A 27,911-nucleotide genomic window follows, 5' to 3' on the forward strand; every position below is an offset into this window, starting at 1 on the left:
TTGCAAGCATGTGGGATGGCAATTTATTTAATAGCTCCAGAGGCAAAGAAGAATTATATCTTCAGCAGACAGCTGATGAGTCTGGGTACTGTTTTGGTGAACCTAGTTGGCTTTCTCCCATAATCATCCACCCTCATCCCACCCCAGCTTTCCGAGTTTGAGATACTCCATCTTTTTAAGCGTTTTGAAATGGGCAGTCATATTCTGTCATCCTGCAGACGATGAATTTCCACTGACGGTCCCTGCATAGGAGGAGAGACAAGACATAGGTGTTAATGAGACAACGAAGGGCAACTGCAGAGGATAAGACTATACAGGGAAGAACAGCTCTGCATCAGATATCACATCAGCAGAGACATCTGTCTGCCATTAGCCTGTCTTTCCTCTGAGCGCTTTGTGTTTTTTTGTGTGTAATGGAAGCAGATTAACTCTGTCCACAAGTTGTGATTCCCTCCTACTCCCCAACAAGACAGGAAAATCACCTGAGTATCTCGCAGAAGACAGTTACTCTTGATCAGATGATCAGTCCTGAATCAGCTTTAAAGAGAAAGGAAACCAAGAGGGAAAGGATGATTCTAGTCAAAAGTCACTGTCATGTGTTATTTTGCTCCAAAATATGTACAAAGTGAAATGCAGGGATGAGCTTCAAGATATTTCTTAGTGGGAAGTTGTCCACATAGCAAAATCATTCCTGTTTTTCCTCCAGCTACTAACTTTTATTAAAGATGTGAAAGAATCAGTACGTGAAAGAAATTAAATTCACATCTCATCCTTGATCTCCACCAGCCAGAGGAGAGGCAGATTAACTTTTGTTAGCACAGTTTATGCTCTTCCTGCTTTGTGACTATTTGAATGTTTTAATTCTGTCTCAGGAGAGCAGTGTGATATCGAGTAATAGTCTTTAACAAAAAGGAACGTGGCTGGAGCAGCAGGATGCAACAGTGGAGGCCAGTGATTTAGTGCCCAATACCTTATAACCTGATATGATTTTCTGCCTTAGCTTAATTTATGTTACATTTTCCCTGACAGATAGGGGTGATTCAGGGAAGCTAGTGCTGTCTTGCTGAGCATGCACAATGAAGATGCCCTGTTTAGGCTCCTTGGTACTGGGTAACTCCAGTGGTTGGATGTAGAGGATATGGAGCACTTCATCCTAGAGACCATCTCTAGGCATGTGAAGGAAAAGAAGGTGATCAGGAATAGTCAGCATGGATTCACCAAGGGGAAGTCATGTTTGACCAACCTGGTAGCCTTCTACAATGGGATGACGGGCTGGATGGAAGAAGAGAGCCATGGATGTTGTCTACCTTGGCTTTGGCAAGGCTTTTGATATCATCTCCTGTAACATCCTCATGGGGAAGCTCAGGAGGTGTTGGTTAGATGAGTGAACAGTGAGGTGGATGGCGGAGCTCAGAAGGTGGTGATAAATGGGGTGGAGGCCTGCGGCCAGTGGTGTCCCACAGGGATCAGTACTGGGCCCAGTGCTGTTCAACTTGCTCATTGATGACTTGGACAAGGGCACAGAGTGCACCCAGCAAGTTTGCGGGCGATACCAAACTCGGAAGAGTGGCTGACACTCCCAAGAGCTGTGCTGCCATTCAGAGGGACCTGAACAGGTTGGAGAGTTGGGCAGAGAGGAACCTCATGAGGTTCAACAAAGGTTCTTGGTGTGATTAGGAGAGCTTACACTAAAATAGCTCCAGATACTCTTTTTAGTGCTTCTTGTTAGCCTAAGAGTATTGCCTGACATGGGGTAAATAGTAAAGACACAGGTTTAATGTGCTTGAAAATGGAAAGCAAGCTCAAAATGTACAGCATGTGCATGCAGGCAAACTGCGCATGTGTGTGCCTTGAGCAGGCTGGGCCTGGTAATAGCAGTTCTTCCTTTTCTTCTGCCTCAGCCAGCTGTGAAGAATCATTCAGAAAGACAAACTTTGTGCACCTCTACATGCGTGCTCTTTATGAGAGTTTTTGCATGATCAGAATTCCAAGCTGGCATCACAGGAAATCTTCTTATTTTATGTACTAGGACGGAACAAGCTGGCCTTAATTGTTCTGGAAGCTGCAGTCCAGCAAGTTCATTAGCTCAGAAAAATTTCCCAGATCATGCTGATAATGTCTTTTCTCCATAGGTTTCACCTGCTGCTATTGCAGGTTCATCTCTAGCATCACAACAGTGGTAGAACAGAGATAGTGGTGGCTGTTGCCCTTCCCAAATACTGCGATCCTGTAACCTGTGAGGACTTGTACTCCTGATGTTCCCGTGATGCTCGCTCTGCTCTTGGCCAGTCCCACACTGTCACCCTGTGTGACATATGTGTCTGTCAGTGACACTGGTTGCCTAAACTGCTGTTTTCCAGACACATGTGTGTGATTCATGACATTATCCTAGTCCATATCAGGTGTGACTGGAACCCAGCTGCAGAGAGTACACTGTCTACAGTATCTGCCCTGCTCTCTGCAAGGGCTATGAAAAACCAGGTAAAATAGCAGCACTGAGGAATATATTAGAGAAAATTCCAGTATAGGGAAATACACTGCAGCCTTGTGTCTTTATCTACAGGAAGGGAAGATACCTTTGTGTCCACTAACCATGAAAGCTATTCTTCCACTTGTATGAACAATCTGTTCATGCAATTTCCAGTTGGTATTAAACAGGATAATGAATTTTAGTCAGAAAATTACAAATTCTTGATCTGCAGCAGTGTGACAGTGTGTTATCATTTCTGGAAAGGCCTCCTTATTTTAAGTAGTCTTTTGGTTCAGGCAAACCCTAGTGAGCTCCAGCAAGCTGAGAACATCAGAGTGACCAAAACACCTCAACTCCTTTGGATGGCATTGGAGGCACTTCTAAATATTGGTGTGTCTGAAGCCCCATTTCTCCCTCCCCTGTCTCCTCTTCTTTCGCAGCCACTCTTGGCAACAACTGGCTGGTGCAGTGCACTTGATTTGCTGTCTATGCTGTATTTGATAACAAATGTTTTAATATACAGGACTGTCTGAAGAAAAAATCAGTAATAAAACAGCTCTCATGGTTGATAAATTAGAGGTCAGCGAGAGATAAAAGAGCCAGGGCTCTCTTCCCGCATTTAGATTTCTATGAAATGCTCACAGCATTTCTCACACATTTCTGTGTGAGTGTTCACACATTGCCTAGACCTGCAGCATTAGGATCTCTGTAGTCCTGGACAGACAACACTGTTGGGTTTATGTGTAGTCCACTTTTTACAACTTCACAGTTGTGAAGTCCTAGAAAGGAATAAGTGTGCATTGCATTAATTTTAATTCCTCGTGTGGCCTGACATCTGTTTAGACTTTTCAGGCCCTTCATTGCCTGAAAGGGCAGAGCATTCCAGGTTGAACAAGGCTAGAAAAAGGATGCTGTGACTAGACGTAGGGGGGAAACAAACTGAAGCTCTGTTAAGTTTTGTGGAGCTCAAGTTCAGCCAGCTAGCCTGCTACCACTGTATTTTTCATACTCAGATGGATATGGCAGGTGGTTCTACAGTGCATGAAGATGTCCTTTTCCTTGTACACCACCCCCGAAAATTAGCCACATGCCTTGTAGATTTTGTTCTTCAGAAGTACTAGCCTGATGCTGAATCCTCAGATGATGATCTGTAGCCATGCATCACTGCTTGGGGGAAATAGGGAAGGGAGAGCTTTTTTAAAAAAGAATCTACAGTAAAACAGAGCTAAAAAACAAACCTGTCCACAGCAGAGAAAGTTGTAGTTGCACCACGAATGTAATGGTCATAAGAGTACATCATCATGTCCATATCTTCTCCATAGTGTCCAGGATATTCAGATGTTAACCTTTACATTAAAGAAAAAAGAAAATGACCGCCTTATAAAAAAGACCAGTTAACCAAATACAACTCCAATTGTAGATATTTCTTTGGTTTTGTTTAAAGTTCTTATTTCTTAATAGTACCACAAGATGCAGTCTCTTCCGTATTCCTTTTAATTTCTCTTCTATGTAGCTATTTGGATAATTTAAGTAAATTTGGCACTGTTAAGAGCAGGTTGGGATATCATATGTAGATATGTCTACAATTCTAAGAGAAAAGCATCCTAAACAAAATTTAAAGCTTGTCTACCACTTATGTCTTTGTTGCAGGGATTTTTTTCTGGCCTCTGTCAGTCTGTTTGGTTTGCTACTGTAGAGTGCTGTAGCTATTGCCAAATTAAATAACTACAAGTATTTATCTATTTATGAATTTTAAGAAATGAATGTAGCAATTAATCCATTCCTCTTTGTTCTTTCTACTTTCAGTCCAGCTTGCAATTTAAAAATAATGGCTTGGACCATTTTTTTTTTTGCAGTATATTTTATCTAAGAAACTCAAAGTGTTTTTATCTAAGAAATTCAATGTGCTTCTGCATATATTAATCTGCTTCCCTGCTAATCTGCTAATTGTTTCTGCTTGCGTGGGAAAAAACATTGGAGTCGACTCAGTTTTGCAGATATTTTATAGCTTAATGCGTGTTGTAGGGAGGGGCTGGGACCTTGACCAGTATTTCAGGTCAATATTGTGTTAGAGGTCAGGACACAAACTTTCCCTGCATTACAGCATTTTATGTGGGAGGGAGTTTTATCAGCTTCACTTCTGAGTTGCATGGGGGAAATTCAGGTTCCCTGTAAAGGAAATGCTGTCTCTATTGAAATGAATAGTTAAACTCTGATTAAGATTAAAAGCTTAAGATTCCTTTGCAGAAATCTTAGCATTTGCTTTTCTGATCTAATTCACCCCAGCAGGAGGACTTGAATGATGACTGAAGGGGATCTTAGTCCACCCAATCCAAGAACTCATGTATGTGTTTACATTTTGTCCAATCAGCTCGATTTGAGCACCTGCTTAAATATTTTACTCATTAGGAATATAATTTCTAGGATGATTTTAAGGTTTAAAACTAAATATTTTGAGGGTATTTGGGGCCTAAACTGGTAGCTACTGAAGTACTGAGAAAGTGAAAGATTTCATGAAAACTGAGGGACTCTAGTATGCACTGTATTAGGCTGTTTTTCCTACTCATTATAACAAAAAAATGCTCTGTAATTGCTACCAGTGTCTTCATATTTTACTGAGAGAAAGCCTTTTGAGAAGGAAGAGAGCCATCACCTAGTTGGGACGTCATTCCTAACAAATCATTATTCCTTGGCAAATGAGAAATGAGACTGAGTGTGAAATTCCGTCACGATTGCTTAGTTCAACGGTCAACTTTGCCGAAATTCCCTGCATCGCTTGTGCCCTGGCCTTTGGCCATGGCAATCATTGGTGCTTAACAGCTGTAGTGTGAGGGCGCCCGTGCCCAAGGGTGTTTGGGGAGCACAGGGACAGGCTTGCGGCGCTTTGACCAGGGCTCTAAACAAGGACCCTGCGATTAGCAGAGCCCTTCTGGTGCCGGGTTGCTGGTAAGTGAACTGCAGTATTTCTCAGGTGCTACAGACAACTGGGGTGGGCTAGGAGGAAGAGCAAAAGCTACATAGGCAGGCAGTCATTAAGGTGGATGATTAGTCAGACAGGGCAGAGTCATCTCTGTGCTCTGGAAGTGGGAAAATTAGAGCCACGCTTCTTGGTCCAGCTCCAGTCAATGTCCAAAATGAGGCGCCTATAGATTTTAAGAGAACTAGGGAAGGTCCAGACTAAGAGAATAAATAAAAACATTGTGGAAAGCCCTTTCTCCCTGTGCCAAGTATGCTGGTAGATTTTCCTAGGCTGTAAAGTTTGTCTCATAAATACGTCTCTGTGAAACTATGACAAACCTAATCTATTTGTTATTTTGAATTAAGGCTGACAGTGTCATTTTTATTTTAAGAACATCTTCCTTTATGCTCCTGAATATACTTATCAGTGTATGGTTATAGCTATCTTAGAATATTTTTTTTACCTGAAAAGCCTATGACCTTCATCTCTAGTACACCTTTATGGCCCTATAAAAGCCAAGGATGGACTAGTTTCCTGGAAACCCTCCAGTCAGCAAAGAGCTGCTTTTGGGGCTGTGCATGTCAAGAGCTGCAGTGTGAATACCAGAGAGCTGGAGTCCACCAAGACTGTCCTTTGCTATCCTGTTTTTCATCTGTTTTCTTTCCTTTAAACTGAAGTCTTCAGGAGGACCTGCTGTATGCATGTGTCCCACTTCAGTGAAAACATCGATCTGAATCTGGGAATTTGAGGGTATTTCTGGTTCCATAAACAGAGGCGAAGAGAAACTGTGAACATCCATGCTCGTAAATTAACACTAGGAAATGTTTTGGACAGTAGAACTCGATTGCCCAGACTGGTAAATTGTGAGGAAAATCTTCTGGATGGTTTTGGCCCAGACCACCTAACAGTACTGCAGGTAACTCACCATTCAGAATTTAGCATAAGCAAGGTGCCATTTGCAGCACAATGTGGTCTCCCTGTTCTGGGGGGTAAGAAAGTTTAATAGGATGGCTGTACAGACTTGGAAGTTGTCTTGGAAGATGCCTGGGTCACAGCAGGCATTTAGGACCTGTGTCATGGGGGCTAAATATGGACTAGGGTTTAATTTCACATTTTCTCATTAACTCTGGGCTGTTGGGTTTGGGGTACAGGGGTTAGCTATTATTTTGAGAAAAACACTGAGATGCATGTATATGTTCCACCAAATGTATTTCAAACATCTGTTTGGCTTTCAGCAAGGAAAATGTTCTGTAATCTTGACCAGCACGATGTGCTGGGCAGGCTAGACTGTGCAAAACATGAGATTTAAAAGCTGCTTTAAGCCCAACTAGGAAGCAGAAATGAAGTAACTGAGAGTCAGTCCCTTGAAATAGTTTCATGAGTCTTTCAATTAAAAAGTAAATCTGATGACATGCTCAAGAATTACTGCAAAAGGTCTCAAGGATATTTCTCAGAAGTAGGCAGTGTTAGTCTGAAGTGAAGGGATGTGGTAAGGAAAGCCTGCATTGAGCTTCCCTCCCTCTTCTTTCTGCCTGCTATCTTCTATCCTTCTTGCTCTACTAATTTCTCTGCATTACTATTCAGCTCTTCATGGCTTCTCCAATAAGAAATGCTCAAAAAGCAGACATATATGACAATTATCAAAAGAGATGATATGGGGATTTGAGCTGCTCTGCAATTTGTCTTGTAATATGTACAGATGCCTACTGACTCCTTTTGTTCTGGAGAGAAAAAATGTAAACAGTGCTATGAAAGCAGTGCTCTAATTCACTTGGGCCTGTGTGGTCTGTCTGTCTAATTCCGTTCCCTTTGGTGTTTGCCGTGCTCATTTATGTAACCGTTCCCTGAAGCCCGTACATCCCAAGGTCAGATAGATTGCGTGAGAACGTTCAGAAGGAAATGCTCTCATTATCCATATTGCAGGGTTTTGTGCTGTTAACCAGCCCTTCTCTGTTATCCCCATTTTTGGAGTCCTGGGGCTGTGTCTCACAAGATATGTCAGCACTGAGAGATCAAGCTCTAGCATTGGTAGCATAGAGGGTATTCAGTACTTGGTTTTCTTCTCTTGGAAGGGAAAAAGGTCATTTAACTCAACAGCTAAGAGTCTTCTCAAAGCAGCCTGTGTGGCATGGGTCCGTGGCTCCCTCAGCATTTTTTGTAGCTTAGCGTGTAACCTTATTATCAAACTTTTGACTAAAAATGCTATGTGTTTTATTTGCTAATGCGATGTTGCCTATCAACTGTGCATCACCTATCAGGCCTTTAGAGACCACCAGTGATTTGAAGGCAATTTATTTATGAATGTGGTAGCGTTTGTAAGCTGTGTGGCTTACGTGACCCATGGGGAGTCACGGCACTAGTGAAGAGAATCAATCTTTACCCTAGTTGGTGAGGGTTTGCCAGTTCCAGGCACTCTGGAAGAGCAAAGAAGATTGGGAAGACCCATCCACAGCAGCCTGAATGAAAATCCTGTAAGCACTCTATCATTGACCGGTTAGCAAAAACATTTGGGCTAAGGGAGCACCAAGGAGCCTGGGAATTGCCAAGTTCTGAGACAAAGCTGCTGCTGCTGCTGCCTTTGGGATGATTTAAGGCCTCCAGGACCAAGCACAGATGCTTCTGGAGCCTGAGAGAGCAGATGAGGGACAGCCCTTGCACATAAGATTGCAAAACAGCTGAGAGACCATGGTCATGACACCCAGACAGTCAATAACAGTTCAGGGCAAAATGATCCCTGAGAAGGAAGGGAACCAGCACAGAGGCCAGCAAGATGCATGTCAGTGGAACTGTGTCCTTAACCTGGATAGGCCTGTAAGGATACAGTCTGGATAGGCCAAGAGGTGCTAAATTTGGGGAAGACTTACAGGATAGCAATGTGAAAACTTTGCCAAGTGGTAGGCTCTTCGTCTGAGTGATCCATTTGCAAGAATAAAACAGAAAAGAGAGGAAATTTCCTTCCACTTTACAAATCCACTTCAGGTTAGAATTAAGGATATGGCATTTGCACACAAGATATTTAGAGCAACAGAGGAGTTGCTGAAAAGCAGGAAATTCTTCTGAAAAGGCTGAGGGAGAAAAAAAAGCTTGATGAGAGGGAATGTAAGTGTTTTGGCATGTGCATGGAAAAATGCAGGAACCTGACAGAAAATGTTTTCATAATGGGATTTTTACCTCATGTAGTTGGTCTAGGGCACCCTCACTTCTGACTGGTTGCCCCCACCCCATGCTTTATAAATGTACCATAGTATAATCCCATAAATCTTGCTCAGGGCAGAAAATGTATTGAAGAAAAGGGCATCTTTAAAGGCATTGAATCTGTAACTGGATTACTGTTGTTATTATTTCAGTTTGAAAATAGCAGTCTTGTTTATTCTCCATAGTGAAGAATTAATCCGCTAGGGATTAATAGAAGACACGGGGTTATTTATTCTGAGAAGAATGTTGTAATAATCTACAGTGTTTCTTAACACTCTTTAAGTACTGACTTTGGAGGTAGTTATGAATCTCTTTTTCACAGATAAGGAGCTTGAGTCATACCAATGGCCTTACTAGTGTTTTACAGCCCTCACCTTACTGTGGTTATGCATTGTCTTCAGATATCAAGCAGAGAGAAAAGAAATCTAGAAAGATCAAAAATAGTCAGTGGTAGGGCTCCAGCTGTTGAACACAGTTATTCCCTGATGATAAATGCATTGTTTCAGAGTGCCTTAGCCTTTTCTGTTCTTGCACAACTATTTTGCTAGCAAGATGAATGGCTGCTCTTTAACCTTTCTTTTCCTTCTCACTGCTGAACTTTTCCTCCAGCAAAGCAATTGCCAATAGAAGGAACTGATTCATTTCAAGAGGGACGCATAAATGTTGACATTGACTTTGTGATCTTTGAGGACAAGAAGTGTCCCATGAATGGCCTTATGAGTTCAGATGTTGTTTATAATTGCTTGAAGAATATGGCTTTCCTAAAGAACAATTTTGTTTCAAGAGCCATAAACCGGTATGCCACATTCACCGAACATGGGAATTAAATGCTCCTTTAAACATCACTTGTTTCTCTAGCTGCCAGACAGTGGACATCCCCTTTTAAGAAGCTGAAAAGCCAAAGCCAGTCTCAGTAGATTGTCCACAGAAGGTAATGTCCATGGTCACAGAAGAGATCCAGAAGTGCCAGACTGCCAGGGAGCTACAGATGTCGTGGAGTTCTTGTAGAGGTGAGTTCTTGTGTGGCCATGTCACATATCTTTCTGATTGACTTCAGGCTCCACTGCTGCTTCCAATGTGTGTTGTGAGCGTAGGTATGTCATTGCACTTCTTTCTTGGCTCTGATCCAGTGAGACCGTAAACTCTCACAGGAGCTAAGGAGTCACGTGGCCAACACAGTGGGACCACAGCTCTTCATGGAGACTTACAAGAAGTAGCGCAATACAAATAACAGCAGCAGCTGAGGGTTCAGGACACCTTCTGCTCATTCCTTAAGAAGGACATGGTTGAAATAGAATTAGGCAACTTCCCATGTTGAAGTGAATTATGTTTCCTATGAGGTGTCTGAAGGATGGCCATAGAGATTGAACTGTAATGCAAGGCTGTTTCTGGTAGGATAACAGTAAGATCAATAAAATGGGGTGCATTAAGAAGAGCATCTCCTGCAGGTCAAGGTCGGTGATCCTGCCCCTCAGCCCTGGTGAGGCCGCATCTGGAGTGTTGTGTCCAGTTCTGGGCTCCACAGTATAAGAGGGATGTGGAGCTGCTGGAGAGAGGCCAGCGCAGGGCCACAAGGATGATCAGGGGCCTGGAACATCTGCCCTGTGAGGAGAAGCTGAGGGAGCTGGGCCTGTTCAGCCTGGAGAAGAGAAGGCTGAGAGCAGACCTGATCAGTGTCTATAAGTACCTCAAGGGAGGGAGTGCAGAGGATGGTGCTGGCCTCTCTTCACTGGTGGCCACCGACAGAACTAGAGGAAACGGCCAGAAACTGAAGCACCAAAAGTTCCACATGAACTTAAGGAAAAAAAAATTAACAGTGAGGGTGACAGAGCACTGGAACAGGCTGCCCAGAGAGGTTGTAGAGTCTCCTTCTCTGGAGATCTTCAAAACCCACTTGGATGCAGTCCTGTGCCCCATGCTCTAGGTGACCCTGCGTGTGCAGGGGAGTTGGACTAGATGACCTCTAGAGGTTCCTTTCAACCTTAAGCATTCTATGAAAAGACCTTTAAAAAATAGCGGAGGCGGGGGTTGTCTAGATGTGTTTCCATCACATCTATTCTAAGTTCACTTCCTGGGATGATATCTGTGGTCCTGGCAATCCCAGAGAAGTCTGCTCATAATCTCAATATCAGTATGGCTTTGGTAGCAGGTTGAGTCAAGGAAACAAAAGTTCTTTAAGACCCATAACTCTTGAAAAATGTTATTGCAGCCTGGACAATGTCACAGTGACAGAGAGCAGCCAAAGCTCCAGACAGACATTCTGGCACTTGTACTGCTGGTTATTTAAAGAGGGGAAACAGTCGTAAACAGTTCGTGCAGACACGGGGCTGCTCTGTGACATGTGTTTGCTTTTGAGAGTATGGAATCAAGCTTTCAATCTCCCCGCAAAGAGAAAAATATGAGATCCAGTGGGACTATTTAATAACATTGTCTCCACATCTGCAAGGCATTTGCTGCTTTATGATCTGGATAACCATTCCGTTTATTTTACTGCATTAGCATTCCACAGCCAGGTAAAATAATTGGAGCTTTTCTGCCTCCTGTGAGGAATGTTAATTATTTTCAGCATGGTAAAAATGTGCAGAATCCATGACAAAACTTGGCATGTGAAGAGGGTAATCAAATACTTAGGAAAAAAAAAGTGCAAAACTGAGAATGCAAGAGATCAGTATAATTACTTGCAGTAAGAGCTGACTGTGCAGCTAGACTGGGAATTAATGGTGAGAAGAGGAACTATGAAACATAACTGCTGGACTCCTCTAAGAGTAAGGATATAGATAATACTCAAGTAAAGTCCTTAAGCATGTATTTGGCTTTAACTGTGTGCTTAAGTTAAGCTAAGTGCCTAAGTACAAGTTTCAGTTGGCATAATAAATTAGATTCCAAAAAGTAGCAGCAGGATTCACAAAGTACAGAGATGAATGTTCCAGCTCTAGAAGCTGGGTCAGATTCTAAAAAAACACATTTGTATGCCTAATCTACATGGGAAAATTCTCTTTATTCCTTTTGGGGAATAAAAGTTGCTTTCATCAGGAATATACTCCTGCCTAGGTCTCTTGAAAGAGAAGATCCAAGGGAAACCATAAATAAATATCAACTGTCTTTGTATATTTACTGGAGATCCAAGTGAAGGGACATCTGGAGAAAAGGGATTAAATATCCATAGTGAAAACACTAATCTAAACCAAAAAGTTTTGCTATGCTTCAGTACTGTTGGTTCTCCTTAAAAATTACTTTCTGCCTGTGTTTGTTTCTGAAATGAGGGATTCATTGAGCTAAAATTCAAGACTCTAAGGAATTCTGCATGAGGACTGTCTTTTAATATGGATTTTCCTGTGCGTCACATATGATCCATGAGGCACCGGAGTCATTTCATATTTTCCTGATATTACTTTTCCACATAGTCATATATTGATAGATGCCTTTGCATGAAATTAAGCTGCTTCAACCAAGAAATGGGAGCCAGCAGCCTGTTAATAGCCATTTATCCACAGGCTGTTTGTTGACAACTAGTTTTCTGGAACAGAAGAAAATACCATTATAGGCTTGGTCAGAAACTTTTTTAACACACACTTTTTTAATGTTTTATGTATATATATACTTTTGGGTGTGCTACCAGTAATCGGCTAGAAGTGCTTTGCGGGTGGTTCAGAAGCACGGCCTATGTGGCAAGTTCCTCTTAGGCAGACAGTGCAAGATGCAGGCAAGTGTGATGTTTTAGCTCGGTTTTGTGGCAATCACTTAGAAGAGCCAGTGGACGTGGGCTTATGAGCAGGAGCCACTGGGCTTAAGGCCTGAACGCAGAATTCACTTTTGATCCTGAGCACAGAAATTTAGCAATTCTGACAAGCTGTATCTCTCGGAGTAGAAGTTGTTCCAGGGCACAGGTTTTCACACATTATGGATCGTTTTTGGATGTTAGTGTAGCCACTGGCACTCTGCCGGACACTGTTTAGAGATGGCAGAGGAAATAAAACATAAAAGGACCTATTCCCACAGATCCATGATATATCTCTGTTGTGGAGGGCAGAGAGTATTTATCTGCATGATGTTGGCCCCGTCCTGTTTGGATACCTCAGGCAGGAAGGGACCTTGGGGGTTCTCTCATGCAACCCTCTGCTCAAAGCAGGATCCGCTGAGGTCAGACTGGGCAGCTCAAGACTTTATCCAGTCAGGTCTGGAAAACTGGGCATCCAACTCCAACACTGTCTTCGTGGGGAAAGGTTTTTCCTCACATCCAGGCTGAGCCTTTCTTCTTGTCTCTTGTCATTCCACTATGCACTGCTGTGAGGTGCCTGGCCTCATCTACTTGCAAACCTCCCCTTTGGTCCTGAGAGGCTGCTGTTAGGTGCCCCCAAAGCCACCTCTTATCCAGGCTCAGCAAGACCCGTCACTCAGCCTCTCCTCACAGCACAAGTGCTCTAGCCCCTAAGGCTATTATAGTGGCTGTCCGATGGACCTGCTCCAGTTTATCAATGTTTCTCATACACTGGAGGCCCCAAAACTGGACACAGTATTCAACATGCAGAGCAGAGAGATGACTTGCTGGCTCTGGCTTTGGCAACGCAGCACAGAACACTACTGATCTCCTCTGCTGCCAGGGCTTACTGCTTGCTCCTACACAGCTTGCCGGCCACCGAGATACACCGTGCTGCTCCCCAGTCAGTCAGTTCCCAGCCTGGATTGCTGCCAGGGGCTCTTCCTTCCCAGAAGCAAGAATTTATGTTTGTCCTTGTTGAGTTTCATGAGGTCCCTATAAGCCTGTTCCTCCAGCTTGCCCAGGTTCCTCGAACATGTCAGCTGTTCTTCGCATTGTGGTGTCACCTGCAAACTTGATGGCTGCACTGTTACCTACTGCAGGTTTATCAGGCCAGGTATGAGGACAGACCCCTGTGGGGCTCCACACTTGAAAATAGCATCCAGGCAGAGTATGACCCTTTGCTGACTACTGCTGAGCCTAATCATCTCACCCATCTTTTACCCATGCAGTTCTCTGCCCAGACAGATAGTACCATCCTAATTTGGATAACTGTATATAGAGAGGCTCGTATCTACCTTGCTAACTCACAAGCAGAGGAAAACTTGACAGAGATTAGAAGAAATACTTAGTAAGGAAGCTGTCTAAGGCAGTCAGTTCAAACAGGGGGCTGAAGAAAAAGAAGGTGCATGAGAGACTGTCCAGGAAAACAGAGGATATGGAAGTGTCAGGATAGGCAGATAGCTTGACCAGAAATAAATGAGCTTTAGTTGGAGGGAATGGGGGTGATAGCAGATGGTGCAAAATGGTTTTATAATAAGCTGTAATCTCAGTACAGTCCAGAACCTTTCCACAAGCCTGAGTGTCAGATCTGCATAGAGGTTCAATGCTGTGATGTTCATTTCTCCTTCCCCTGAGGGATGTGAGCACAAAGGAGCAGATTTCTCTCCAGTGATGTGGGGAAGCACTTCACCTGCCTTTGAAATACGGCCTTTTCTGCATGGTAAGACAGTAGCTGCTGACCAGCATAAAATATTCGTGTTCAAGGATGAGAAACAGAGTGTTGTCACTTTCGAGACAGAAGGGCAGCACAGAGATCCATGAGCAGCTGGGTTGGAAATGCAAGACATCAGTAACGCCAGACATTTCCATTAGGATTTGCACGAGACTGCATTCTGGTTTGCAAGAGAGACACAAAGTCATTCCAAGGTTGTCAAGACAACGTCTGAACACAACAGAATTGGCAACAATAGCAAAATAAATCAGAGCTGATTTCTGTTGTCTCACTGAAAATTCATACCATTAGAGGGGTCTGAGAGGTTGGAAGAACTGCTTAAAACGGAGGGTGAATCCCCCTCAGAAGGAAGGGCCAAGGCAGGTGTGTAAATAAGCCCCCAGGTGCAGAACATCTGCAGGCACTGGGAGCTGGAAAAGCAGCAGAGGAACATTCAAATATGTTTATAGTGTTGCTATCATTTAAAAACTTTACAAGTGAAAAAATGCAACTGTTCTTTTCCTTCTTGAACTAGAATACTGAAGTCTGCAAAGAAGAACACTGATGTTGTGTTTGGCCAGGAGCCAGCCAGACAAGAAGCAAGACCAGTGGGCATGTAAACATTTTGTATGCATCTCAATCAAAAGTTTACTTCAAAGCCAAATTCTGGAAACAAAGATTCAAGTACGGATTTTTTCCCTTTTTTTCTTCTTTTTTGAAGTGTATGAGGGTAATGCTTTGTGCCAGTGAAACTAGCTGGATTAATAGCCTGAGGAGCCTGAGGTCTTGATCTCTGTTACACAGGATAGATATGAGCAATACAAGCTTTCTTTACCCGCTCTGTGTCTGTGCTTCCATCTCGATTTAAAGAGCCACACCTGGGGACACAGGGAAGCTCCTTCTTCCGTAACATCCACAAGGCTGCCAGCACCAGCAAGTTGTGATAGTCTGTTGAGAACAGGCTGTCTCATTGTTATGTTTGGACTACAATCAATAGCTCATTTTCACTTAGGTCTTTGAACAGCCTTTACAGAGGGAGCAATTTGTACTATAAAACAGAAAATCTCAAATTCTCAGCCAGAGAGTGTTTTTCTCTGAGGTAACTGGAGGGAAGTTCACTAGTATAAGTCACTGCAGCACAGCAGCGCAGCAAAGAGAGGCTCTTACTCCTGTGCTAGATCAGGTATGGGAGATGCATCCCTCCTTTGGAATGAACTGCCATTCTGGAGACTCCTGCCATGGTTTCCAGCATAGCTATGTTGCTGCTGGCACCCAGACCAGTTTTACCTCTGGTGTCGGCCCTGTGTTGCAATACTCGGTGCACCTGTGCCCACGCTTTCCACCCATAGCAGTGGCTCCTCAAGATGCCCATCATCAGAGTGGAAATCACTTGAGCCCATAAAACAGCCCAACTTTTGTCAGACAAGAAAGTTCTGACCCTTAAAGAGCCAAAGAGTCACTGACATTTGCAGGAGCGCTGGGGGAGAGAGGCTAACAGGTCTGGTTTCTGCTTGAACTCACCAGCATGAATATGGGCACCTCCGGCTATAGCGGCAGCAGTAAAATTGCCATTCACGATCCAGCACAGATGGAAAATACTGGCTCTGGAAACCGGCCACCAGCCCGTTGTTTGAGCAGGTCTGATACCTAAGCAGAAGGAGAAAGAGCAGAACACAGTAAGGAAAACATGTTAGGCTCCCTGACGGTTTCAAGTGCTTTCTAAAACAGCAATAGAAATTTTGGTTCAGGGAGCATGTTAAGGGTTTAGCTATGTACACAGAGTCACTGTTGCTATATCCTGAGTAATCATTTTGTGCGAGAAAGCAGCAGCAGTTAAATAACAATGCCCTAGCATTTGTGCAGCACTTCACATTTTCAAAACACTGTGTAAACTGTCTTTAATCATTTAACCATTCCAATGTACCAAGGACGTAAAGAAATTACTCTGTGTGATGTTCTCAAGTTTTTGCGAATTATGAGACTGACTTCCAAATACTCCATTAATGCTTTTATCATTGACTGTTGGTATTTGGACATCTGGTGTTCACCGGCGTGACTTTTGTTAACAGTTTCTCTACAAACTTTCCTCTCCTCTCCTCTCCTCTCCTCTCCTCTCCTCTCCTCTCCTCTCCTCTCCTCTCCTCTCCTCTGCTCTCCTCTCCCCTCCTCTCCCTTCCTCTCCCCTCCTCTCCCTTCCTCTCTCCTCCTCTCCCCTCTCCTCTTGTGAAGAAAACATGATTTGCTAGTATCTTTTCACATTAGGAAAACTGAGGCCCAGATTTTGTGAAATTAAGTGACTTGCATAAATTCTGTGACTGGATTTTTGAAAGGCAAATGTGCTTCTTCATGTTTTCTGTGTACCAAGGAATTATGCCATACAAATATACCAGTGCCTTCGAGTAGAGTATATGTATGTTCTCTAAGCATGCAAATATATGCTTCTCTCTCTGCACACCCTACAGGCAGTCGGTCACTGATACCCAAATTAATTCAAGCAGCAATTAGAGTTTGGATAGCTTGCTTCTTTGAGAGAAAAGACCAGGAGAGCATGAAAAAGGACAGCACATTGGCTCAGTCTTGGAGCACCCATTCACTGAAGCACCTTCCCACCCTCATTGTCTCCTCATGAAAAAAGCATGCAAGAATTCATTTTTTTCCCTTTCCTTTCTCCCTTCCTTTGTCAAGGACAACTGGCAGCAACTAGCAAACACATTGGTGTATAGAGTCAAACACATTGTTATATCCAAGAGACACTTCATAAAAAAGTAACTTGATGATTAAAAAATGTGAGGCACAAGCCCTAAATGGAAAAGCAGAAAACCTGACCAGTTTTGACCATGCAGGGATGGATTCCTCTGCCTATCTTCAGGCATCCAGCTTTGAACCAGGGGTCTCTTCTTGCCTATATGTCTCCTCCACAATGCTCTGTTGTTTGGATGAGTTTGTTTACATTTGTTTGCATCCTCACATCTCCCACATGGCAGGGGCCACACATCCTTGCTGTGCTTTGCAAGAGGCTTTGGAGGCCCTTCAGAGGTAGGCAGTGGTGGGGACTCTGAGTTGCTATGGTATTACACCGAGTAAGAAGGCAGCTTGGCTTGCGCTCAGAGGATTTCAGCAGGACTTTGATAGGAAGTTGCTCTGTTTTTTTGGCACATAGGCCACGGGAACATATGGCTAAGACTGTGTAAACATATTGGGTAGCTGCAGATGATTGGTGTTATCCTGATGAAAAGAAGGTAAATACACAGAAATATAGGGAATGGATATACTTGCTGCAAAAATGAGCACTTTTCTGTATTCTTTATTCTGTGTAAGGTAGGAACAAACTTCTCTCTCTCTACCTTCCTCTGCCTATCCCTTTTCCCAGTTATGTGCATTCCCATTGCTCAACCCTTGAGCCCTTGGGAGTTTTTCTGGCTTTTTTGCATAGGTGCAATAATGGGAGTACTGCTTTCCCACTTTTCTCTTACCCTTCCTTTCAGAGGCTTTAGCTTTTTCCCATCCCCCTCTGTCTAGCGTCTGATACCCCTGCCCATACACATCTTTGGGCAAGGTTCTTCCTCCTTTTCTCTCCTCACTTGCTCACATTAAGACTGGAAAGTCCTGCCTTCTTTCTTCCTCTCTTTCCCCTGTAACTGCTTTTTGTTTTCTTGACATCTCTACTAATACACTCCAACTTAGAGCGAAAGACTAATTTTGAGAAAAATATCAATCAGAAGTGGATCCTTCTCTTCATAGTGACTTGAATAAAATCCAGCAAATATAATACTCCTGCTCTTACATGTACACGTATTTGTGCACCAAACTTTGGGAAAGTTTATGTTTTATTGCAAGTCAGTTTGGAACCTATCTCAGAAGCTTTGTTTTAAAAAGCAGCGTTTATTTTTGTACTCTCCTTAAAAAATGAGTTTCTTATATGCAGACTATAGCTAGAAATGTCATGTCTTATAGCAACATTGCCATTTTATTTTAAAAACCAAAGGAAAATATGAAATATTCTTTTAAGCTAACGTCCACTTCTCTCTGGCTACTTCTGTCTCATAAATTAAGCACTGCCAAGCTAACTGTTGGGTTCAGTGACAGGAAAGTAATGTTGAAATTGAAGTAATTTACATTAGCTTGAGAAACTGAAGTGCTTTGAGAGAATACAAGTTTACTTTTCTTTTGATATTTTTAATTTTCAAATCCAAATATCCTTCCAAAAAATTGAGGGAGTGGAATACTCCCACTCCACTTAGAAAGTGGAGTACTTGTTTGTGAGTTCATGTGAAGTCTTTTCTCTTTCCTTCCTCCAGCTGCCCTGTCTTTGCAAGTAGAAAATATTCCTTCAAGAGTAGCAAGCATACCCCCATGACTTTTTTAGAAAGATGCTTTGAGCACGAATCTGAAAACAAGCCTTAATTTGTGAGATTTTTTCCTTCTCTTTCGAATTTACTAAACCTTTTACAGAAAATCCTGCAAACCTGTGCAGTGAGTAAAACCCAGCAATTCAGGACCTATGATTGATTTATAGCCAATTCCAAAAATTACTTTTTTTTTTTTTTTTTCTTCTCCAGACCATGTCTGTAGCAATATTATTGTAAAAGACAAGTCAGAAAATAGAAGTATGGCACTGGGTTCCTCTCACTAGGGAAAGCCTGGCATTTCTAAGAGGTGAGGAAGATGACTTTTAGAAGGCAAGTGTAGATGAGCATGAGAAAATAGCTGGAACTGTGGAGGGTTAAAGTTAGTTGTGAACAGGTTGTTTTCTCCTATTTGGTTCAGATTTTGGTGCATCAAGAGCTGTGCTTTGGATTTGGAACTGGGAGAAGGGGAGGTGAACTGGCTGCTAGATGGAGGAGTGAGAAGATTCATGGTGATGAGAGTCAGGTTCCAGCGAATGGAGAGTTGTCTTTCTCTTGTTTCATTTCCATCTTTGGAGTATGATTCTCTGAAACCCCAGAACTCCTTTTTACCACTATGGTACCATACTGAAAATAATGCTGTATGCAAGCATCTGCATGTACATCAGTCACAGTCTTAAAGATTTTGTGTATTTCTAGGAAGGTATGTCTTTGGTAATGCATCCTATTGGCTTTATTTTGGGGGAACACAAAGTAATTCTGGGTATTTGATTAAAAAGTCATGTCAAAGTTTTGGTTTTGTTTTCTTTTGTTTTGTTTTGTTGTAAATGACTGCAAGGTTTCATAAAGGAACGTCTACAGCCTGATTTTTTCTGGAAAGGGTCATATGCAGCTATCAAAACCAGTATGGTAGCTGAGACTTTCCACAGCCTGTTGCAGTTGTTATGAAAAGCACAGGAGTTCACCAAATTATCCCCTGAGCTGTTTAACAGTTATGTCCCTTGTGCAGCTGATTCCTGTCATGATGACACTTTCTCCACAGTATAAGAGGGATGTGGAGCTGCTGGAGAGAGGCCAGTGCAGGGCCACAAGGATGATCAGGGGCCTGGAACATCTGCCCTATGAGGAGAGGCTGAGGGAGCTGGGCCTGTTCAGCCTGGAGAAGAGAAGGCTGAGAGGGGACCTGATCAGTGTCTATAAGTACCTCAAGGGAGGCAGTGAGGAGGATGGTGCTGGCCACTTTTCAGTGGTGGCCACCGACAGAACTAGAGGTAATGGCCAGAAACTGAAGCACCAAAAGTTCCACATGAACTTAAGGAAAAAAAATTTAACAGTGAGGGTGACAGAGCACTGGAACAGGCTGCCCGGAGAGGTTGTAGAGTCTCCTTCTCTGGAGATCTTCAAAACCCACTTGGATGCAGTCCTGTGCCACATGCTCTAGGTGACCCAGCGTGTGCAGGGGGGTTGGACTAGATGACCTTTAGAGGTCCCTTCCAACCTTAAGCATTCTATGATTCTCTGATTCTATGAGGCACCAAAGAGTGGCCCCTGATGCTGGTGCTGTGACTCCATCCTTCAGGTATCATCCTGTCTGTCATCTTGAGCCTGACCCAGAGAGGAAGCATGTTGGCTACAGATCCACGCCGGGAGGCCTCTGCTAAGCTGCCGTGGCTGACGCTTCCCGAGCCCGCGCTGAACCACTCCATGTGGACTAGGCAGGCAGCCCTTGTGGGAGCTCCGGGAATGCCACACGCAGGGCCTGGTGCGCAGCTCAGCTGACACAAGGCCGTGCTGTGTTAAGGGTGGTTTGTTCCTTGTAACAAGGTCACCTGGCAGTGTCATTCTCCACGTTCTCCCACGGTTTTGTAATAAGACTGATGGTTACTATAAAAACTGCATCATTAATTGCTGCCTCCCTATAGCCCGTCACAGCAAAATGGATCTGCATTTCATGGAGCTAAGTTGGTCCTTCCTGGAGTGCCTGTGGGCAGAGGTGGCCTGCCCTCCCTCAGCATGTAGAACACAGCTAGGATGGGAGAGGCATTCCTTAACGAGACATTAGGCACACAGATTTCCAGCAGCATTGCTTCACCAAAGCCTATTATTTTAAATATCCAAGACTTAATTTCCATTCGATACACTAATGCGGGGGAGGCCCCATCCCTCTGCCCTGAGTTATTTTTGTAGGGGGGCCTTCCTGCGTGGAATTGTTCACTGCGTGAGGGCAGCTAATGTAAAGGTCAGTCCGTTACGAGTGGGTGGGAAGGAGAGGCTCGGGACACTTGAAACACTAACAGTGTAAGGGAACTGCCTCTGCGTTTTTGCTTAGAGCATACCCATCTCCACTACTCATTCTAGAGTAGTGAGCCACAACCTCATGCGCTTCCACGTGGCCAAAGGCAATCTTGCTCTCATCTTCCACTGGCTTTTTCTTTCTCTCCTAAGACCCGGATAATCATGAAGGGGCTTTCAATGACTTTCCTTTCTCCTCTCTGCCCAAAGGGAAGGCAAGATCCTAATTCCCCAGTTCATTTCCCTCTGAGATTTGTTGATGAGTCCTCCTTATCCACATAAAAATCCTTCTTCTGAGAAAATACTTTGACTGGCCGCAGTCTGCTATAGCTGTGTTGAAACCTTGTGGCACTGTCCCTTTAATATGAGTGTAGGACTGTGAAGATAATTAACTTGTTTATGTAGATAGCACAAATGGGAACATTTTTAAAGGGCAGCTTGATTATCAGGTTTGGGTAGCTCAGCCTCAGATTTGAGACTTGGGATTGGTCGGAGATTCAGAACAAAAACAGTCCCTCGCAGATGTACTGGGATGTGCTGCCAACGTCTGAACAGGAGGCTCCTACAGACATTTCCTTCCTTTGCTCATGGGTCTGGCTCTCCGCTTGCTTGTGGGAAATGGGTTTGTGCACCTACTGCAGAAGGATCTGAGTCTGTGTGTTTATGTTTATAAAGAGAAGACAGAAGAGAGTGGCAATGGAAGTAGGCTGGCAGACTCCAGCTATCTGTTTTTTCTCATCCAAACACTCTCTCAAAAGTTTAAATGAGGAAGAGAGGTAGCAAACATGGGTTCAGTAGCACCTTCCTAGGAACAGTTCTATTTTATACCTTACAAATAACTGGGGAGTATAGCGGCGATATGGCAAGGTTGTACTATATTACATGGTAAGGGGTATAAAGCAGGTAATTCCTCCTGGAAAGAAAATGTGTTTGACTTGCAAGCTTTTGTTTATTTGTTTATTTACTCCCTGTCCTCTCATACAGTCACTTTTGGGCCAAAAAAGAGTAGTTTTTTTTTTAAATACCCCTTTCAAAGATTGGTCTGGAAAGACAACTTTGCAATATCCAGTGAAGATATGAAGCACTGACCCACTAGAAATCATTCAAACCTTACCAATTCTTAGGTGGTGGAATTTCTACCCAGGGCCAAACTTCCTGCAGCACTAGAGCTGAAAACAGAGGCTTTATTCTGTCTGAAAATTCATTAGACACAATTCCTTATACTGTCACATCAGATAGCTAGGACCTGAGAATGCCCTGAAGACGTCTCACGACAGAGGTTTTCCAGTTTCCAGCAGACATGAGGTTTTCCAGTTTATTCAGGAACAGATCCTCCTCCCTCAGAAGAGGACAATACTCAGGAGAGGCACTAGGATCAGAGTGAAAGTGGATAGGACAGATTCAACTAAACCTCCATACGTATTTCAGACGTTAAACATATTCACTGGTTTATTGAGCCAAGAAGGCATCAATGATCATCTAATCCAATCTCTTGCCAGTTTTTCCCCTGTGAGTCTTTTATCACGTCCACAGGTTTCCCATGTCCATTCAGCAAAATTGTGAGAACATGGTGTCTTTAGCAGTGTGTGTGCAGCTATGCTTGACTTCAGAGATATGCTTATACAGCTTATCACTTACAGCGAGATATATTCTGAAATACCAGCAGGTAATTTTAGGCAGTTTAATCAACTGTTGAAGTTGATTGGTCTTCCCAAATCTACTTGTGGAGAGAGATGGGGTGCCCACAAGGGGATTTTTTAGAGGACCGCTGACTCCAGAGGGGAACACCTTAACAAGGTGCTTAATGTTGGTCTTTGTCATTGCCCTCTTTCTGTTCAATCTTTTTTTTTTTCATATCCCTAAAATGAAAAATCTTAAGTGCTTATTCTTAGAAGTCCATATAATAGTCAGTGTTAGTGTGGGAAGCAAACTTACCTAAAAAAGCTCTGTAGTGGCCCCCTCCTGCACTTTCTCTGTGCTCCCCACAGCCACTTCTGCCATTTTCCACCCCAGCACTAATGGCCAAAGAAAATAATGAGTTGTTAACTCTTTTCTCTTTCTGCTTATACTCCCACTCAGTTTTCTCTCTCAGTCTTTTCTTGGCTTGCTTTTCTAAGGAAGTGTCGCTTGGATTTGTCTCTGCTATGCAGCTGCACAGCACTTGGGAATGGCAATTTGCGAAATGGCACAAACACTGTTTGGCAGAGATCATTTCTGTGGTGTTTCTTCCAGGCTAGAGCTCCTGGGACATGCCTGAGACACTGGAGAGAGTTCAGAGAGCTGCACATACAAACAGCGCTGACCTAGGAGTTTTGCAATACGAAACTGCTGCGGGAGGGCAAGGAGAACAGGGACCTGTTCAGCCTGAAGAGCAAGCAGCGTGAGGCAGCAGGGCTGAATGAAGGGCAGAGCTGCTGCCTGTTAGTAGCCAAGGGGACTTCTGCAAAGCATGTTCCCATTTCTCCATGAAGGTAAGGCAAGGAATAAAAAGCCTCAATTAGTGCAGGAGAATTGTAGGTTACAGCTTAATGAAGACTTTGTGGCTTTGTGGTTATTTGTGGAACAAGCTGTGGAATCCCCCTTGGACGTGATGTGCAGGGTGAGACAAAGTTCCCTGCAAGGCAGAGTTGAAAATAAATAATACAGTCCATCAGATCCAGATGGGGCCTGGACCGGATAGCACAAGAGAGAGCAGCCTCAGTTGACACGGGTTGATTGATTAGTTGTATTGATTGATTAGTCAGGAGATCGGAGGGAAGAGAGAGGTGACCGATCAGGAACCAGCAATACAAAATCATCTGTGTTTGTGATCCTGCCTACTCTCTTGGGGATATTTACTTTTTTTTTTTTTTTTCCCAAGGGGTTCCTGTTCCCAAATCACTTTGGTGTATTTGACACCTCCAACTGAAACAGAAGAAGAAGGAAAGAGTTCTGCAGAGAGAAGACAGATAGATGTAAAAGTGTTGGATTGGAAAGGTCATGCAGGGAAAAAATAAATAACTCCAAAAGCTAGGAAAGAGAGTTAAACAGAATAATATATTAAGGAGGGATTAGAAAGACATTTGGTAGAAAAGAAAGGACTGAGGCAATAAGGAAAAGTACAGGCAAGAAAGGCAACAGTGTGGAAAAAAAAAAAGGAAAAAAAGAAATGAAAGAAATGAGATTCAGGTAATATGCTGAGTATCTAGTCATACTAAGCATATGGAGCCTGATGATGAATATGGATCCATGGTTCAGATAGCAGAAGAAAACATTTTGTATAGACTTACACAGTATCCTGTTTGTAAGAAGTAAATTTGAGCAGTTACTGCTCGGGGCTTTCAGGAGGAGAATGATCATTTTATTTTGAACAACAGAAAGGCCTCATTTGAATTTATTATGCAATAAGTATAAATTGCATTATTTTATGGAAAAAAAAAAAAAGGAAGAGATAATGCAGTATTACCATAATGCCTTTTTTTCTTTCTGCCTGTCTGATCTCCCCCTTTCTTTTCAGTCTTATTCCAAAATGAAATATCGGGTCAATCTTTTTTTCTTTAACAATTGCATCAGCCATAGAAATGTATCACACGATAAATGAAAGAGTATGAATAATTCAGAACAAAATTTGAAACCATTTAAAAAGCAGAGGCTTCACATTTCATCTTTAACCTGTTTCCATGTAATGTGAAATCTCCAAAAATTACTTTCAGATTTTTGGAGCAAAACCATTTAAACTATTGAAAATATTCTTCATTCATTTAATACAGAGTTTTCCAAGTGTGTTTTTTAAATTTCATGAAAATAAACAATAAGAAAGCTATATACTGCCTAAACATGAAATACCATACGTATTTCCATAAAATATTATGCCCCTAGAATATGATTACCTTTTTCTGTAAGCTTTTTAGAAAATGAAATGTTATAGTCAGCCAAAACTGACCTACTAGGGGATTTACATGATCTTTTTCTATCATTGCCACGCATATATTCACTACTGTCATCACTCATGAGTGTGAATTTTTGGCTCCTTAATACCAGCATGGCTAGAAAACAGCCTTTTGCTGGACCTGAGCCAGAAAGCTTAGCAACCAAAGCACAAAGAGAAAAGCCAGTGCAATACTGAGAAGAATTTTTTCCTAGTGATAAGAGCTGGCGTTCAGAGTCAGCGCTCCGAGGATTTGTTCCCCAGTTTAGGCACCGATTCAGTGTGTGGCCTTTCAGGAGTCTCTTTATCCTCTGCTTATTAAAGGTCCGTGCTTCACTGTCCTCATCTGCAAAACGGCAAGAGCCGGAGCGAGCCCCTTTGCAGCTGAGGCTGAGGGTGACCGCACGGCATGGCATGCGTGAAGCACGTTGAGACCCTCCAGGAGAAGGTGCTACGGAGAGGGCAAATTGCGTTGTGGTCCCCTCCCAGGCATGCAGCGTTGTTAGTGAGCCCACGGCAGGCCCTCAGCGCAGCCAGGCGGATGGTTACGGGAGCATTAACGCGCGTTTGCGTTGCGGGCACCGCGGCGCTAGCGCGCACGTTGCATCTCGGCTATCGCGGCTGCACCGCGGGCGGGCGGTTGGGGGTGTCCTACCATTCGGTCCCTGCCCTGTTGATCTCCTCCCACCAGCACTCGGTGGGCTCGCCGAGGCTCTGGGCTGCCGGCATGCACGCGTAGTTCCACAGCCTGTCGGAGCCCTCCTTCTTGCTGAAGACGCTCCTGACGGCCACAATCACCTGCCCGTGCGGGCACTGGAAGTTGAAGCCCTGCCGGTACACGTTGACCCACTCATCGTTATCGCCATAGTTATAGGGGCCATAGTAGTAGTCACCATACTGGCCCCACGCCACTGTCACCAAAGGCAGGAACACACAGAGAAGGGCAAGGTCCATATTGACGACGCTTCTGGCTTTGAAATGCCCCACCAGTTCGTTGGGCTGGCCCTTTTATATCGCCTCTAACATTTGGCTTCCAGATGTTATGCTTCCAGATCCAAGTGCAATGTGTCATTGCTTAGCAAACCTTCTCTGAGTTACAGACACATCCAATTATTTTAAGGTGGAATTCTGCAAGTACAGTGACTCCGCAGGCCATAAGAATGAGGGTTTCCCACAATTGCAAGTTGTCTGTGATCCTTTGCTGTAGAGCTACTGTGTAGAACAAAATATACATCATAATGCATGTGTCAGATATCCCACTTGTGTCCTCAAGACAGCAGTTCAGTTTGCAAACTACTCTATTTGGAATTAAGGCTCTTTTCAAAGATATCGTTTCCTATCATTAGCAACATCCGACAAATTGTGATTGTGCCCTCTCCCTCTGCAACTTTTTCCTTAAATGAGTGAAATGACTTTGTCCATTCCTAGAAAGATGGAAATTGGGCAAGGCAGGGGAATTCACTGCTCTCACTGTAAAAAATCCTTTCGACATTTTGGCATGGTTTGGCTGCAAGTGGAGTGGAGCCCAGTGCTCTGGCTGGGCATATGAAGAGCCCGAATTGAGAAGCAGGGCACCAGCTTCCTCCACACAAAACTGATTTTGTTATGACGAGGTGGGAGCACTCTAAATCTGTGTACTCAGCAGGTATTTTCGTGTGAGAGCTTACACATAAGCAAGCTAGGGTAAGAGGAACTTTGTGTGTGGCTACTGCCCATTACACTTTTGAGCAAGGCCCTTTAAACTACCCTGCATTATTATGGAGCTGCCGCTGGGAAACAGCTGTGCTGCAGGTTCACAACCTGGAACCAGCTCTTGGAAATGCGATGGTTTAGCGTATCCTGCAATCATTTCTTTATCAGTAAAACATCCTATTCAAGAGAGCGTGAAAGGGTGCGCTTTGTTTAACTGAATACATCAATCCTATGGGAAAGTATGGGAGCTAAGGATGTTTTATAAAGCAATGTGCTCAAGCTTTCCTTATTCAGAATCCAAAACCAGTGCAACATACTATGTATGTTCACTGTGTTACTAGTGAACTGTATGTCCCTTGGAATGGCCCTAGATTCAGATCTGGTCTCTGCCAGTGAAATAACAGTGAAGAATCCAGAGACCTTTCTCTTGCTGCAGAATTTTCTTCCTTTTTGCTGCCCCTCTCCTCCATTTTGACCATATGCAAAATTTTACATCTGATGGGTAACAGAGTGGACTTGCCCCAGATGGCAGCTCATTTCCAGGGAGCTCCAAGACTGCTCCCACTTTGCAGGAGCACAAGCATTCCAGGAGGCAGGCACCTGTCCTAAGCAGCCCCAAACTTGGAAGCCGCCTGTGGGAAGCATGTCCACACCAGCCTGTCAGCCAGGCTGGAGGAGTGCTAACGTGCTTCTTGCTTTTTTTGTAGTACAGCCTTTTTAGTCGGGATTGGAAACGGGGTCGAGCTCTTTGCCAAGAGCAGAGTGCAGCGATGAGCTAAGTTGTCCACACTCACAGTGTGTGCAGATCCGTATGAATCTGGGCAACGGAGAGCTGCTGATCTAGCTCAGCACCTAACCTCCAGCTACAGCAGGAGCTGAATGCCCAGAGGTGGAGGATAAAGCAACGGCACAAAACAGATCTTTGCCTGGCACCGCTGTCCTCTACATCTTTGGTGACAGTGGGGGACACAGGTAGCCAAAGTCTGATGATAGGAGAAATGGGAGATTATAAAAGACATAGTGTTCCCAAGAGCATCAGAGCGCAGAACTGAACTGCATGATCTCACATGAATTTTTCAGTAGTGTACATTTTTCCCCGCCTTGCATCCTCAGACACGTAGTCCACATCTGGGAGCACCGCACACTGTTGTCTATGCCTGAGAGGCATTCTGGAAGTCATTTCAGCAGGAAGTACTATGTACACTCCTCTCCTCACATAACCCTTACCCCTTCATGCACACCAGTCCTTGGAAAGGAGTGCTCAAGTACCCACACAGGATCAGGGGCAAGAGGGCATGGGAAGTAGGAGGAGGGTCCTACAGGAGGAAGGGGACAAGATTCCTCTGTCTGCCTTTGATGTTTGTGATTCTGAGTTGTCTGTTGACATTATTCCTACCTATGCTTGATCCCAGTTAGCAGATAGGGTGACTCTTCCATGTATGCTGTGATCAAGAAATAGTTAGGGTGAAAAAGTTGCCCAGAGAAGATAGTGAGCACAGTCACAGCACTGTAGAGATATTATGATCAGGTCAACCTGAAAGCTACAGTTCTGCAATTTTTGGCTCCAGTGTTTTCAGGG

The 27,911-nt window shown here is 43.7% G+C and overlaps 1 protein-coding gene across 1 annotated transcript; it reads right to left on the reverse strand.

Moving 5' to 3' along the window:
- DPT (dermatopontin) lies at positions 1-25,608 on the reverse strand. Its single transcript, XM_010222256.2, has 4 exons — positions 25,296-25,608; positions 15,617-15,742; positions 3,709-3,816; positions 1-242 (listed from the first exon to the last, which is right to left on the reverse strand). Exons 1-4 carry the CDS (start codon positions 25,592-25,594, stop codon positions 176-178), a joined length of 600 nt encoding a protein of 199 aa, XP_010220558.1. The 5' UTR covers positions 25,595-25,608; the 3' UTR covers positions 1-175.
- Positions 25,609-27,911: the final 2,303 nt, after the last annotated feature.

Source organism: Tinamus guttatus, unplaced genomic scaffold (assembly GCF_059628265.1).
Source record: "Tinamus guttatus ecotype Peru unplaced genomic scaffold, ASM5962826v1 Tinamus_guttatus_pri_ptg000035l, whole genome shotgun sequence".
NCBI classification, from domain to species: domain Eukaryota; kingdom Metazoa; phylum Chordata; class Aves; order Tinamiformes; family Tinamidae; genus Tinamus; species Tinamus guttatus.